The sequence below is a fragment of the Budorcas taxicolor genome, chromosome 2 (assembly GCF_023091745.1).
Source record: "Budorcas taxicolor isolate Tak-1 chromosome 2, Takin1.1, whole genome shotgun sequence".
Taxonomy (NCBI): domain Eukaryota; kingdom Metazoa; phylum Chordata; class Mammalia; order Artiodactyla; family Bovidae; genus Budorcas; species Budorcas taxicolor.
The window spans coordinates 124,332,431-124,349,518 of NC_068911.1; the positions used below are offsets into that span (position 1 = coordinate 124,332,431).

The 17,088-nt window shown below is 41.5% G+C and overlaps 1 protein-coding gene across 1 annotated transcript in view; it reads left to right on the plus strand.

The window, feature by feature from the left end:
• The first annotated feature begins 877 nt into the window (after window positions 1–877).
• The window catches only part of MYO1B (myosin IB), a 159,286-nt gene continuing 143,075 nt past the window's right edge, over window positions 878–17,088 (plus strand). The window contains exon 1 of the mRNA XM_052659196.1: window positions 878–1,012. Coding sequence (XP_052515156.1) covers window positions 878–1,012 — 135 coding nt within the window. The remainder of the gene's footprint in view (window positions 1,013–17,088) is intronic.

Below are 17,088 nucleotides of genomic sequence, written 5' to 3' on the forward strand. Positions count from 1 at the left end.
TAGCAGTGTGTCTGTTGGAATGAGCATTAAGAATACTGAGGTCATTCTTGGCAGGTTATATTATATAGGCAACCTCTGATTTTCAAGTGGGGTGTATTTTTTTCTATATCAGTCAGTGTTGACTCCTGGAATGAAATTTTTCCTCATAGGTATAGTATTATAAGTGGTGATTTTGTTCTTTTAACACATAAATGTAATATAGTCCTAACTAATCATAAGCAAAATCTCTTAACCTTTCTGAGATTCCTTGTCTTAAAATGGGTATAATGATAACAATTTACCTCATAGAATTGTGAGAATTAAATTCACTGATGCACAGAAAGTTCTTGAGATAGCATCTGGTATGCACCAAGTACTCCGTAAATGTTAACATCATTTTAAACACAATATTTTTTGGGAAAATGGCATTTTGCATTTCTTCATGGAATACTGGGTGATGCCACTTGGGGCAGCAGGTTTCTGTGGGTTCAGGTCTGACATTGGTAGGCAAGGGCTGGTAGAAAGGGGTGGGTTCTCTTGCTAGTGTTTTGCAACTTCTGGTTGGGAAGAGGCAATGATCTAAAAAGAAGGAAACAGCAATCCTGGCTACCTAGTGGCTCTTTCGGTAGATGGACTTTGCTTGGGCTGATGATGACTGGGAGGGAGGTTCATCTGTGGTGGCATGTTGGCAGTTGGGACTTCTAGCAGCTTGGCAGTGACTGCAGCCTTCTCCCCACCCCCTCCACCCCCTAGGCTTCTGATGTAGGTTGTAGGAAAGGAGAGGTTACAACATAGGTGAGGTAAGTGTTTCATTTCTCCATTGATGCCAAGAACCTATCTGAACTAATCTTGCTCATTTAAATTGTCCCTTTCTCTTTCTTTCCTACAGCAAGAGACAATGGCCAAGATGGAGGTGAAAACGTCACTGCTGGACAATATGATTGGAGTTGGAGATATGGTTCTTTTAGAACCTCTCGATGAGGACACCGTCATTGACAACCTCAAGAAGCGCTTTGACCACAATGAGATATATGTGAGTGTGCACGGAAGGTCATCTGGGGAGTTTAGACTTTGCATTTTATGGTGCAGAGTGGGCTTCTCTTCCTCAGACTCTTCTTTTTTCGGTGTGTTTATTGGAGTCCAGAGGTATTTGTTGATACCCTCAGGACGAAGTTTGTGTTTGCTCACTGGTGCATGAGTAATGTTGATGAGAATCACGTGAGTCTCTTCCCACACATGATGTCTGCTGACCAGGCAGAGTGTTGCGCTGGATGTTGATGGTATTCAGAATCAAGTGGAAGACTACATTCTGCCCTCTGAGGGACATATGCTCAGGAGGAAGTTTGAAATCCAGAAGTGTCTTGGATGCCTACATAAGATTAGTAGTCTAACCTTCAAGAAACCACTTATTGAAATGCAAGTCAGTCAACTATCAAAAGAGAGAGAAACCTTCTTGACATTTGTAGTTAGTAGAGACAGGAGCAAATTACCAGCTATGAATATGTATTTGGTCTCTGGAGATTTGGGAATAGTCATGTCCTGCTATACAAAAGTATCATGTCAGGCACAGGAATGAAAACATAGAAATATATACAGTGATAGAAATTTTATGTTGTAAAAATTCTCTGTGAAGGATTTCACAGTGTTACATTGTCGAGTTTTTAAAATATATTTACAGTATGAATGACAAATGCTTTTATGTGCAGCTTTTTGGGAACTTGTAGAAAGCACAGAAATTTGCATCTGCTCAGATAGAGACATGGTGTTAACTAAACCAAGGAAATGGGGCAGTGATGCCCTGTACCAGCAGCTGAGAAGGAAACCAATGGATTGGGTAGAAGTAGTTTTGGTAGAACCTACATCACCTTTGAGTTCTATTTCTTCCACTCTATAGTGTCTCTGTGTCTGGATATGAATTGGTTTATTGAGACATGCTTTATGTTTTCCTATTAGTGTGCAAACAATAGGAAGAAATATAAATAAATAAAAGGAGAGAACATAACTGATTTGTAACTTTTGTGGAACTAATATATTTTAAAAATCATATGCAAAGCTATATTTTATGTCTCATATAGCTTTCCTTTTCAGGTAGCAATCATGTTTCAAGGATAACATTGGATAATTAATTTCTTAATGAAATAGGAGTCACCATCTGGGAATTGAACTTTTCCTCTTTCTTGATTTGAGTATTAGAGATAGGGGTAGGTTGACAGTAACAACAATGAGATATGTGGGTACTGCTTTGGAATATTAATTGGGTAACTGGCTCCTAACCTAAGTTCAGAGATGCAGTTATGTAAACTGCTGATTCAGGTGGACGAGGTATAAAATGCTGTTGCTTTTATAACAGGGGGAAGGTGTGGTTTGGTTGGGTACTGAGGCCCCGGGTCACCTTTCCTCAGGCTATATCAGCTTTCAGGTGGGAAAACTGCACGGCTCTGCAGCTTTAATTGAAAGTGTGGTCTGATAGCAAATAAAAGACAGACTTTAAACATTGGTCTTTCAGGTGGAGATAGGAGAAATCAGTTATATCCCAACCTAAGGCAGCTGATCATTTTTCTTTTTGGCTCTGAGAAGCAGAATTCCCTTTCAGGTGAATTGAGAATAGGATGGAGAGTAGAACATTACATGCATTCAAATACCTGATTTGTTGTACCCACTAAAAATAAAACAGTCTCCTTTTAAACAAAATGCCAAGTGTTAACATTCATGAGTCTTTAGCAGACGAAATGTCTGGGTTTCAGCCTTACTTAATTTTATTTTCTGACTATTTTAGGAATCTTCTTTCTAGTATAAAACAAAAGCAGAAAATTGCTTTCTACTTCCAGATATTCATATAATTAATGTTTTCCATGATACTTTGGACCTATCATTTCCATGATGTTTGTGCCTTCATTTTGTAACTTTAAACACACATCATATTGGAGGCTTCAGTTCAATTCAGTTCAGTCGCTCAGTCGTGTCAGACTCTTTGCGACCCCATGAACCGCAGCACTCCAGGCCTCCCTGCACTCCAGGCCTCCCTGTCTATCACCGGCTCCTGGAGTCCACCCAAACCTATGTCCATTGAGTCGGTGATGCCATCCAACCATCTCATCCTCTGTTGTCCAACTTCTACTGCCGTCAATCTTTCCCAGCATCAGGGTCTTTTCAAAGGAGTTAGCTCTTCGCATCAGGTGGCGAAGTATTAGAGTTTCAGCTTCAACATCAGTCCTTCCAATGAACACCCAGGACTGATCTCCTTTAGGATGGACTGGTTGGATCTCCTTGCAGTCCAAGGGACTCTCAAGACTTTTCCAACACTAGGCATTCTCTATTTTAAGCAAAAAACGGGGAAAAAAAGTAGCTTTTATAGGGTAATGTGTGTTGTATGACTTTTTTAAAGATGGGAGGTATATGATATGTACGTGTTACTATATTTGTATGAATAAAAAGAAAGGCATGCTAACTTTCAGTTCAGTTCAGTTGCTCAGTCATGTCTGACTCTGCAACCCCATGGACTGTGGCATGCCAGGCTTCCCTGTCCATTGCCAACTCCCAGAGCCTACTCAAATTCATGTCCATTGCATTGGTGATGCCATCCAATCATCTCACTCTCTGTCATCCCCTTCTCCTCCTGCCTTCAATCTTTCCCAGCAGCAGGGTCTTTTCCAATGAGTCAGTTCTTTGCATCAGGTGGTCAAAGTATTGGAGTTTCAGCTTCAGCATCAGCCCTTCTAATGAATATTCAGGACAGATTTCCTTTAGGATTGACTGGTTGGATCTCCTTGCAGTCCAAGGGACTCTCCAGAGTATTCTCCAACACCACAGTTCAAAAGCATCAATTGTTTGGCACTCAGCTTTCTTTATAGTCCAACTTTCACATCCATACATGACTACTGGAAGAACCATAGCTTTGACTAGACAGACCTTTGTTGGTAAAGTAATTTCTCTGCTTTCATAGCTTTTCTTGCAAGGAGTAAGTGTCTTTTAATTTCATGGCTGCAGTTACCATCTGCAGCAATTTTGGAGCTCAAAAGAGTAAAGTCTGCCACTGTTTCCACTGTTTCTCTATCCATTTGCCATGAAGTGATGGGACCGGATGCCATGATCTTTGTTTTCTGAATGTTGAGCTTTAAGCCAGCTTTTTCACTCTCTTCTTCACTTTGGCAAGAAGCTTTTTAATTCCTCTTCACTTTCTACCATAAGGGTGGTGTCATCTGCATATCTGATATTTCTCCCGGCAATCTTGATTCCACCTTGCGCTTCATCCAGCCCAGCGTTTCTCATGATATACTCTGCATATAAGTTAAATAAGCATGGTGACAATATATAGGAGACTTGATGTACTCCTTTCCTGATTTGGAACCAGTCTGTTGTTCTATGTCCAGTTATAACTGTTGCTTCTTGACCTGCATACAGATTTCTTTGTTTATTTGAATGAATAAAGAGAAAGGCATGCTAACTTTAGTACCGTACTAACTTTAGTGTGGGTGGGTTTAGGCATGTTGACTTTAGTTGGGGGAGGGGATGGGATATGGGGACAGGGAAAAGTTATTACTCTTTTAGACCTCTGTATTATAGGATTTGTTAAGTCAAGCATGTATTGGTTTTGTAATTAACAAAAAATATAGGACAATAAATTTGATCATCCCACCTCTGTAACCCCACAAATTGTATATACCATCCTTGGGAAATCTGTTTTTTGGCCTTTATTCTGATATTTCTGCTTTGCTTTTGTTCGTGGTTTTGCTACAAAACTGTTTAGCCGGGTATCAAAGACCAAGTTAATAACGTGTGATATTTTACTATCTTGCATTTCATTTTGTTTTTTAATTCTTTCCCAGAAAGATACAGGTTTTTTTTTCTTTTTTAAGTCCCTGTCATAGTCTCCTGGCTTTATTTCATTCTGTAAAAGTGTGTGATGTTCTTGCGTGATCCAGCATGCAAGCATATTGAACAGTCATTTGTTTGTTCATGCTGTGGTTGATAAGGGGGCCCGTGAATGGAGGGCTGTGTGGCTCAGATTTCAGAACTCTGTCTCTGCTCAGAGCTTTTGCAGCTCTAGATCAGAGGACGTGCACTTCCATCCTGCCGTCCACCCTCCTGCTGCCACCACCCAATGTTCAGGTAAGAAATAGTCCCTTCCTTCACAGAGTTCTCACAGGATCACTTCTCTAGAGCATTCATAATCACTAGTGATCCTGTCAGGTAAACCTGGAACTCTGGGTAGGCCACTGAGTCAGACATACTCTTCAGTCCAAGTCACCACAGGTGACTGTGGCCAGGTGACCAGAAGGAGCTAAATGGCTTAAGAAAATGTTGACTCTGAGGTTTGGGGAAGTAAGTAAAGTCACTCAGTCGTGTCCGACTCTTTGTGACCCCGTGGACTGCAGCCCACCAGGCTCCTCAGTCCATGGGATTCTCCAGGCAAGAATACTGGAGTGGGTTGCCATTTCCTTCTCCAGGGGAACTTCCCGACCCAGGGATCGAACCCAGGTCTCCTGAATTGGAGGCAGACGCTTTAACCTCTGAGCCACCAGGGCAGATGGGTTAACAGACTGGGGGCAGGGCTGGTGAGGGAAGAAGAGGGTGGAAGGAATTGAGAGAGCAGCACTGAAACATATGCATTACCGTATGTAAAATTAGATAGCCATTGGAAATTTGCTGTATGATCCAGGGAGCTCAAATCTAGTGCTCTGTGACAACCTAGAGGGTTGGGAGGTGGAAGGGAGATTCAGGAGGGAGGGGACATATGTATGCCTATGGCTGATTCATGTTGTTAGATGGTAGAAACCGACACAACATTTTAAAGCAATTATCCTCCAATTAAAAATAAATTTAAATTAAAGAAAACAACAACAAAATAGGTGGATTGTGTGTAAGTAGGTTAAATAGTCTACTGAATACAGGAGTTGATGCTGACCAGACCCTCTGCTGTCAGCCCCTCACAGGCTTCGTGCGTGCGTGAAAGTCACTCAGTTGTGTCAGACTCTTTGTGAGCCCATGGACTATACAGTCCGTGGAATTCTTCAGGCAATAAGACTGGAGTGCATAGCCTTTCCCTTCTCCATGGGATCTTCCCAACCCAGGGATCTGGGTCTCCCACATTGTGGAGGGTTTCTTTATCAGTTGAGCCACAAGGGAAGCCCCACAGGCTTGGTAGGGAATTCTGTAGTGAAGTGGCTTCATTGGTTGGTGTTGTTACCAGGCTGAAGGACACGCCCTATGAGAAGCATTTATTACTGAAATTCTAAGCTTGAAGTGCACCCAGAGGCACACTTCTTAAGCTTTTTCTCCTGGTGAACTCCTCAAGGCAGGGCAGAGTAAACAGGGGCCCCAGGGGAGAAGGGTGTAGTTGAAGTCCATCAACTTGAGGGAAATTGTGTTGAAATCTTTGCTCCTGAAGTCATCTCGAGTTTTCTTTTATTCTGTGATGCATATGGTTTTTTTTTAATCTGCTGTGCTTCTTGCAACCCTCCTTTGAAGTGTTTTTGGTGCTGACAAGCCCTTTGAGTTTGTTTTCTATCTGAATTGTCAGGATGGGGATCATCTAGCCATCGAAGTCTGAATTAGTCCACTTTTAGGATCTCATGTTCAACGAATTGTAGCTGTAAAAGGACTGCTTTGAAAGTCTTGATAAAAACTGTCTTGATCTTTAGAGGCTGGTACTAGAATTAGGATCCTCATAAAAGTAGGATCTGGTATTTTATGAAAGATATTAATGCATACTTCAGGATTATCTGTTCTTTGCTTTGAGTTGGGTTCTCACACTGATTTTAAAAGGCTGGAGTTGGTTTATCACTCTGTCTGTAGTTGGGCAGAGTCTCTAAATCTGAGACAGTTCCAGATATTGACGTGGTCCTCGTGGGAAGACTGTTCCACTGGAGATGGATGGAGGAGGATCGGGTGAGAACAGATAGAGGGCATGTTGGTCCGATGGGGTAACGTGTAGAATCAGAGACTATTTGCTTTGATTCCTCACTCTTAGCAGAGTATGGTGCAGGCTGGGCCCAGCTGCAGGGCAGGCTGGTGCTCCAGCGGTCGCTGTGGGGTCAGCCAGTGGTGGGAAATGCTGGCTGTGACATTCGTGAGCCCTGCTCTGCTGCACTCGTGCCTGTCCTTTGTCAGACCTTCTTCTGGCGCCTCGCCCCCGCCCTCAGCCAGATGGGGTAGTGGCAGGATTTCAGGTGGACTGGCAATGCAGGAGACCCAGCCAGACGTGATGCTGTTTTTAGGGTCACTGGTCAGGACTGTGGTTCTGTTCAGAAACAGGAAAGGTGCAATTTAGGCAAGAACAAGGCCCAGGGCAAATTTGGAAACTAAAGAACCAAGGTGTCCATTCTCTTGACAGGAAGTATTTTTGATGCTGACAAGTAGATTTAGTTTTTTTCCTAGCTGATTGTCAGGTGGGGATCATCCAGATAGAGAGGTTTGAATTAGTCCAATTTTAGGATCTTAAGTCAAATTAACTGTAGATAAGACTGCTTTCAAAGTCTAGTAAAAACTGTCTTAATTTTTAGAAGTCAGTAGTAAAGTTAGGATCCATGTAAGGATGAGATTCAGTGCTCTTATGAAAGATATTTAAATGTAAGTATATTTGGTTTAAAATATTGCAAAGCAAGTGAAAATAATTCTAGTTAACATTTATATATTTATTTGAAGTGTCAAAGTCACTTTTCATTTATGCACATGAAAATTCCTACCTCCTGAGGGTAACATTTATTCCTGAGAATTTGGTATAAATGGTGTACTAGTTTTCTCTTGCTGCAGAATAGATTGCCTCATATTTAGTGACCTAAAATAATGTACATTTATTATTTGACTCTTATTTTGGGATGGCTTAGCTGGGTCCGCTGCTCGGGGCCTCAGAAGGCTGCCATCAAGGTATAAGCCAGGACTGCAGTCTCATTGGAGGCTCGTCCCTTTTCTGGGCCCACAGGGCTGTTGCCAGAGTTCAGATGTCCACTGAGTGCTATTCCTGCTACCTAGACGTTCTCCAACTTTTTTTTTTTTTTAATTTCCTTAACAGCCTTGAAAAAAATTACAAAAATAACAAATGCTTTTGGGAAAACAAACAAATAAAAAATAGGTAGTTTATAGGGATACATAACATAAAAATTTAATTTTCTTCTTTCAGTACCCTAGTCCCATTTCTAGAATTAATGCTACTTAGGTAGGTCATTTTCCAGATCATGTAAGTTTGATTTAAAATGAAAGTTTTTTGTTTTGGTTTGTTTTCAAGTTGAAAATAGGAGGTTCTCCTTTATCTAAATGGATCAGTCTTTCCCAGAGAACCCAGACCCAGCAAAGGTGTGTGAAACAAGAATCTTCTTTAATGCCACCTTCTGTCATGCCTTAACCAAATAGGGGAAGAAGGAGGGACTCCTGAGCTGGTGGAGTGAAATGCCTAGACCTCACTGTTTGTGAGGGATTCGTAGTGAGCATACTCTGCCTGCTTGGCTAGCTGAAAAGGTAGATTGTTAAGGAAACATGAAGAACAAATCATGTGTTTTCAGGAGTGTAGCTTTGGTGTTTGGAATGGAGTCATAGCATTAGGAAGCTAGATAAAGCTTCCTAGTGCTGTGAAAAACAGCAGATCACGAGGCTGTTGTGTCTACTTTCTGAGCACAGTCTAACTCTTGGACTGTTTTATAATGCTTTTCAAAACAATTATTTTTTCGTAAAAGCTTGCCAGTTTCAACTTGTCCAAGCTCTCTTAAAATCTTTGGTGATTGGGAAAATTTTTCCTCTTTAAACTTGCAAAATGGACACATGTTTGTCTGTTATTTGCCAAGCCTAGAGAGTTGTTTCTTCATGTAGGCACTATTATTTGATATATTTGTTTAATATTTATAATATATTAATGTAAATGTTCTGATTGAAGTCATACCTGAAGTTCGATTTGGAGGGAAACTAAGGCTTCTCTGGTGGCTCAGCGATAGAGAATTTGACGGCAATATAGGAGACAAAGTTTTGATTCCTGGGTCAGGTAGATCCTTCTGGAGAAGGAAATGGCAACCCGCTCCAGTATTCTTGGGATTACCTGGTGGCTAAAACGGTAAAGAATCTGCCTGCACTGCAGGAGACCTGGGTTCAATCCCTGGGTCGGGAAGATCCCTTGGAGAAGGAAATGGCAACCCACTCCAGTATTCTTGCCTGGAGAAGCCTATGGACAGAGGAGCCTGGCGGGCTACAGTCCATGGGGTCCCAAAGAGTCCAGTGTGGACTGAGGAACTAACACTTTCACTTTCAATTTCCAGTATTCTTGCCTGGGAAATCCCATGGACAGAGGAGCCTGGCGGGTTGCAAAGGGTCGGGCACGATTGAGTGATGAACACAGAATGTTTTAAGTTTTACTAGAGTCTTATGCGCTATATATTTGAAAACTATCTTCATTTTACATATGAAGAAAGAGGTTCAGCAAGACTTGAGTAACCTGACCAGGGTCACATAGCAGTAAGAGATAGCACAGGGATTCACACCCAGAAAGTCTGGATCTGTAGTTCTTATTAACAGTCCTGCTGACTTTACAGTTACCATGCACATCAGTGATACCACTAATAGGGAAGGATTCTCAGCCTGCAGAGTGCTGTTCAACATAATTGAGTATGATACTGAAGAATGTGTGGGTTTGGAGCAAGGCAGTCTCAGCAACCCAGACAGATAATGGAAGTGATAATCAGTATTCCTGCCATGGGTTGAGTGAGCATTCAACGGTGCAGTGACATGAACTAGTGTGGCAGGGAACAAGTATGTTCAGTTCTAAACTAGGTGTTCCCTAGTCAAAGAAAAGTGACAGCAACCTTTAGGATGGTGTTTTTATCTCTGGAAGATGGGAGAAGATCTTGGGAGGAGATTGATTTTCATCCTGTTCACTGGACAGCTGCATGTGGTCCTTGACCTTTGAGAGCACAGAGTAGGTCGACTTCCTCTCTGGTGGCCCACTGGTTAAGATTCTGTGCTTTCACCACAGGATCTTAAAAAAAGAAGATGAAGCACGGAGTAGAGGAAGCAATTCAGCACAGGAGATGTGTGCCCAGTTCATGTGGCTGATTCAGCCCTCCCTTCTATATATGTGTTTATTTCTGTTCTTACATCTATAGTACAGATAGGTATTAATGATAATCCTAATTTCTAAGGAGAGGCTCTTTTGTTCATTCAGCTCCGTTGTGGAGGGGTGGAGGGTGAGACACAATGTGGCATATTGGGAAGGGCGTGGGCTGACAGACCAAGGTTGTATCTTGGCCACTCACAACCACTGTGACCACTGAAGTAAGTGATGGTCAGTTCTTTCATCTATAGTATAGGTGTCGTGATGCTTATCTTGTTGAGTTGTGTTGGACATTAAGAGGCATTTTAGCTCAGTGCTTGACACATAGTTGGAGTGGAGTACCTAGTTGGGGCCGTGACCATCGGAAAATCTTAGAAACCTAGAATGACTTTAGTCCAAGATTTGGGACCCTGAGATTTTCTTATAAGTAAAATCTCTCTCTCTCTCTTTCCCCTTCTCGGACTCTTTGTCCCTCCCTACTCCCGTTTTCCCCTCCTCCTTTGGTATTCATCATGCAGATCTCATTTTTGTTGGATTGCTGTTGTTGTTTACTCTCTAAGCTGTGTCCAGCTCTTTTGTGGCCCCAAGGACTGTAGCCTGTCGGGCTCCTCTGTCTATGGGATTTCCCCAGACAAGAATCCTGGAGTGGGTTGCCAATTCCTTCTCCAAGGGATCTTCCTGACCCAGGGATAGAACCTGAGTCTCCTGTATTGGCAGGTGAATTCTTTACCACTGAGCTACCAGGGAAGCCTTTTTGTTGGATTACTACTTTCAGTTAGCTGCATAATATTATTTTCAAGACTTGTAGCTGGTAGCAAAGCTGTAATGTGGGACCACTCTGTACCTTCGTTAAGAGAGTCTTAAAAATGGTGCATATCTGGAAAATACTTATTCATTACAAAGTTTATTTCAACGAAGTTGAGGTAGTATTGTGTTATCCTGCTCTGAAATAAAACTGCCCGAGGTGATATTTTTAGTTGGTATTTCAGTGTAGCATAGAACTCATATATAGTTCCTTAATTCATAGTCTGAAATGACTGGCAGCCCAAGAACAAAGGATTATCATATGGTGGTTAAGGCATGTCTCAGACTAGACTGACAGGGACCAGGCTAACCTGATAAACCTGCTAGTCCAAGGCCAGTGATTGATGGCACAGCATAGATAAAAAGGTGAACAGGGCTTGGTTCTTTCCTCCAACTTTGAATTGAGAAGTACTGGAAAAAAATATATATCAACAGGAGCAGAGGCTGGCAGTCATGATGTAGTGAGGCCATGATGGGCCATATACAGGCAGAAACTATGAATAAGTCTTTGCAGTGGGCCAGCTATGGAGTAGAAAGTGAGAAGATCAGTCAGTAGCAGGCCCAGAAAAACCAGAAACATGAGCAGGGGGTGAGCACGGGATGAGCACATGGATACTGGGCCTGGAAAGGAGGTCTTCACAAACTCAAGTTGCTTTATTCTGTAATGCACTCTTATACTCATCCACACTCACTCTTGGGTGGGCTTGGGTCCCAGCTTTTCTGGTAGCTCAGGGATGGGTTCCTCGGGGAGTTCCTGAGTGTGTCATTATTATAATAGAACTTTCTGTACTTGATGTAACTAGAGAGCATCTCTGTGCCCAGCAGCTGACAGAGCCTGACCAAATCATAATTCTCTCTTCTGGCATCACAGACTCCAGTGAGAGTGTTGACATGAAACTGTCTCTGCCACTAAGTGTGAGAGCTTTGCTAGGTTTTTAAAACCTTCTAAAATCTTCAGTTTCTTCCTCTGTGAAAATTAGGCTGTTATTCTTCTATACCACAAATCTGTTCTTTAGACTGGGCTTGTGAGGTGTACTTACTGAATTCCATTGTTCTTGATATAAGATCCAGATAGAAGCCTAATTGTTATTGACCTTATGTTTATAATTTTTCACATAGGCAGGCAGCTTTTCACAATTTTGAATTGTGTCTGAAAAACCAGCTGAAGAGTTTGGTAGACCAAACTGTCTTTCAAAAACCAAGACAGATGTCTAAACCAAAAATGCTGTGGCAGGTAATGTTTTAATGTCTTGTGATCAAATTCCCAAGATCCAAGACCCGAGAAGAGGGTAAATTCCTCCATGTGAAGTGAGTAGCATGTTGTCATTGCTGCAGATTCCACCAGCTTTTCTTATCCAGGCATTTTGTGTATCTCAGGCTTTTCATACCAACTTATTAAGACCATACATACCTCATGCACCCCTCTGATATTGATAACTCACCTGTTCCCTGTATACAGAGACCATTTGGTAAGACCATTTGGTAAGTGTCATAGGGCTCATTGATGACTTTAACTGAGATACTCGAGTCCTGAGTTGGCTGTTTATAATAGCCAGTAGATTTCCAGTAGAGTCAAACTGTGTTTCCCTAATCAGAGTAGATAATATTGATGGAATACTTGCTGTGTGTCAGGTGCTGTGGTTTGTGCTTTAACACACAATCTCATTTAACCCTCAGATTGGACAAGGGGAAGAACCAGTCTTGTCCTCCTTGTCCAGAGATGAAACTGCAGTTGGAGAGGTTCAATAATGCACCCAGGTTCACATAAAAACTAAAAAACTTTGCTAGATAACATTTGAAGCCTTGTAATGTTGTATGGCATAGAATCTGAGCGTAAAGCTCAATATGTAAGTCAGGATGTTGTTGTTCAGTTGCTCAGCCGTGTCCGACTCTTTGCGACCCCCATGGACTGCAGCATGCCATGCTTCCCTGTCCTCCACTATCTCCTGGAGCTTGCTCAAGTTTGTGTTCGTTGAGTGGTGATGCCATCCAACCATCTCATCCTCTCCCACCCTGTTTTCCTTCTGCCTTCAATTTTACCCAGCATCAGGGTCTTTTCCAATCAGTTGGCTCTTTGCTTCAGGTGGCCAGTGTATTGGGGCTTCAGCTTTAGTATCAGTCCTTCCAATGAATATTCAGGGTTAATTGCCTTTAGGACTGAATGGTTTGATCTCTTGCAGTCCAACGGACTCTCAAGAATCTTCTCCAGCACCACAATTCGAAAGGCTTTTTTATGGGCAAAGGGTGACTTGGGTTCAAATTCAGTCAGTTTCATCATCTAACCCCTTCACCCTACACACTGATTTTTACTTCAAAACTGCCTCCAGACTGAAGCTCAGACTCTTCATCCTGACATTTGAAGCTGTCTGCAATTTGATCCCAGTCTTATTTTCTAGGCTGTTATTCACAGAAGGTCTTTGTTCAAGGTAAGCTGTTTGTTTCTCTTTGTCTGAAGTGTGGCTGGGTGGGCCTTTATGTTGCTATCCATGTTTTAATCCTTGTTATAAGCATGTGTTGAATTTCCTTTTTTTAAAGGCTGAATACTATTCCATTATATCTGTCTACCATATTTTGTTTTCCCATTTATCCATCTGTGGACACTTGGGTTACTTCTGCCTTGTGGTACTTGTGAGCCAAAGTTGAACCTGGGTGTGCAGATATCTGCTTTGAGTCTCCAGCAATTCATAGTTTAAAAAAAAAATACATTTGAAGCATACAACAATCTTAGCAAAAAATTTTTTCAAAAGAGAGGGTTCAACTGTGATCTGAAAACCAAATCTCATGCTACTGTTTGGGGGAATGCTACTTTATCTGAATTTTGCCCATTCTTTTAGACCTGCCCAAGTCCTCCAACTTCTGGAACATTCTTGGACCTCTGCAGTTGACAGTGACCTTCATTTAAACCCAAAGCACTCCTTTAGAAAGAAGACTAATGCATTCATTTAGCTAAGAATCACTTATATCCTATTTCATCTATTTTTGTGGCTAGAGTGGATAACCCTTAAACTTTATGTTTTATGATATAGAAGTCTTACCTCCTAAGCTCTGTTATAATCTCCTCAGGGCACAGGGCACAGGCCACAGGAGTGTCTTACATTTTCACTGTGCCTAATAGGATATTTTGCATAAAGAAGGCTCTTGCAAAATTTGCCGCTTACTTGTTAAACGCTGTAGCCTGAATTCAGTCAAGACAATGTGGTTGTGCAGCCTTGTGAAAGGTTATATTTACTTTATTTGAGTACTGACCCATTCTGGATTTGAACTATTATTACTTTAGAGGTGAAAATAACATGACTTGGAGACTGGGACTTGGAGAACTCCAACATATTCTTGAATATTTTTTGATGAAATTTTAGACTAAATAATTAGCATTAAGTAAACTATTTAAATAAACATGACCTGTTCCATTGCCACCTTGCTGATTCATTTCTCTCAAGTTAAAATGATGATTGTGACACAGTGTCTTGCGTTTCTTCAAGATGTAGGCACAACTTTATGTGCTGGAATAAACATAAAAAAAATTCTTTTCCGTTGAGATAAAAAATTTTCCTGTAACTAGAAGATCTTCTCTCCCCTTTTCTTTTTTGTTTATTTCTGGTGGCGTAAGGATGTCCGCATTCCTCAGATAGTCAGAAAGAGGCTTCTGCCCAGCAGAGTCACTCTGTTAAACAAAGGTGAAGACCCTGTTGTAAGGCATTGTACAACACAAGTTCCTGTGATGAGGTGTTCTTGGCCACTTTTTGCCAAAGCTTCCCAGGCCTGACAGCAGCATGGATTGTGTGCTGTCATGAAAAGAGAACAGATTCTTGGCTCTTTGTTCTGATTCCACTTTTGTTAGATAATGTGGTCATACCACTTAACTTCTTTGTGCTCCATTGTTAAGGACATTGAGATGGAGACTTCATTTCTGTCTCATGGGGATTTAGGAAGAGTTTAGTAAAAAGGTGCTTCAGTGTATATTATATACAAGAAACTTTAATAACTGTGGGGGTGAGTTTTTAAGAAACTGCGGTGACTGTAAATAAATGGCCAAAATTCGTTATGGAGAAAGGAAGAAGCTGACATAGGGGATGCCAAATTAGAGCCTCAGCAGAACAGGGGCTTCAAAAAGATTTTGGAAGAATCTGATATTTGAAAAGAAGCCTCCAAGTAATCATCATGGTGAAAAGAAGTCACTATAGGATTTCCTGTGGTATTTATGGTTTATTTATAGTTTTATTTTCAATTTCATATGGGGAATTGAAATATAAGCTTTCAGGGTTAGGGCTTCTAAAGATCTTAATATTGCACTGCAAAGAACTATGATATGAAGATGTGACACCTTTGTGACTGTTCTGTATGTTTGCTAGCATTTCATGAACCTGGTCTTGTGGAAGAATGTGTATATAGTTCTGCATAGTTGAGACACACAAAATATTAAAACCGTAAAAAGGCTTTCCTTTTTAACTTGAAAAAAAAGTGTTTCCGGTTAGATATCTTTCCGAAATGTATTGCATGTGTCCTTGTCAATGGAAACAGAATACTGTCTATCTCATTTTGGCTCTTAACTGTTAGGCTGTGTTCTGACTCAGTGCTGTAATAAAGCACTCAGGGCCAACTGAGGTGAGCTATTGGCTCTTATTCTAAATGACTCTTCATTTTTATACTTTTAGAATTATTTTGACCACTTCTTACTCCTTTTCTTTTTTCTTTGCTTTTCTCTCCCCCCTCCTCCCCCCCATTTCCCCTCTGTCTCTCTTTTCCCATTAGTGGCTGTTGTTTCTTTTCTTAGGGTGGGAACTTGTAATCTGGTATATCGACTGTATGGAAACTCTTATGTGTGTATTACATGTGTGTTTTTTGGAGAGAGAAGGTTCATAGCTTTCACTGGCATCTCAAAGCCATCGACAGCTAAAAAAAGATGAAGTGCTCAGTTAGCAGTATTTTTTAAACAGCAAGATTGAGCCTTTAAGTGATGAAAACCATTTAGTGGGTTAGGACCACCAGTTTTAAAACATTTTGTAATGAAAATGAATAGCGTTGAACAAAGAATATCAGTACACTGCATGTGATAAGGATATTTATGGTTTTCTAAACTTTTATTTCATACATATGTATACATGGATGTGTATGTAAATATACATTCAAGCACAAGTACTTGGTTGTGATGAAAGTATTTTTTACACTGAGTCATAGTCAAACGTTTGAAACATACTGCCATGGAAAGGCCCCAGTTTACAGATGCAGCCGCTGTTTCTCTGTAGTGTACTGAGATGCCATATGCTGAGTTTATTATAAATGTGGCTTAGATGAAAGTAACTGAAGCTGGGAGAATTTTCTTTTCTCTTTGAAGTGTTCATGGAATTAATTACATAGGACAATTTAAAGGGGAGGGTAAAATAGAAGATAGGCCAACACAGCTGTGTTTGAAAGTAAAACCTGGTCCTGTGAGCCCTGAGGGTGAAAGGCGTCAAGCAGTGTTTTTAACCTTGGTTACTTGGTTCTTTTTCTGGGGAGAAAGATGCAAATGCCTGGCCCTTCTCTAGACAGTTGAAATAGAATCTCTGAGGATGAGGTTCTGGAAGAACTTTCCTGTAGAGTGAAATGCTTGGTCCTTGCGCTGTTTGTCTGTCTGGGCCCTTTCCTCTGGATTCCGGATTGTGGTCTGGAGAGCGGAGCCTGTGGGGTGCCTGGCCTCCAGTAAAGATTTCAGTTTTCCCTGTCATCACAGGAGGAGCCCTCTTTTGAGTATTATTTGGATATTTACAAGGCGCCTGTTCTGGAATTCTAGAGATATCTGAAGTATGAGATTGTTTTGACTTAGGAATGTTTGCACATTCTTGGTTTAATGTCTGCCCTTGAGAAGTGAGAGATAAACTTGCTAATTGAATGTGCCATTTGTGGAAAGGTAGCGTCTTTCTTCTCCATCTTGCCTTTGCCTTTTCTCCCCAATCCTTTCCCTTCCCTTCCCTCTTCCCTCTTAGATGTCAGAGGCTGGGTCTACAGGGTGGTGAGAGTGGAGGGGGCCTTCCGTGTCTGGTGATCTGCACGCTTCAGGACTCAGGGTGCTGAGGGCTGGGAGTATGGAGGTGGTAAGCTAGGATTGCTGGGAGGTTGGTTACACGGAGTGAAAAAGGACATGGATTGGTCACATCCATCCATCCACCCACCGAGGGTAATGAGAACCAGACTTGCCCCTGGTGGAGAAGGTAGATAGAACCTAATTGGGAAGTAGTCTTTGCCATTATGTGAAGGAGTCCTTTTTGGTGTGATCAGCTGAATAGAAGAACAGG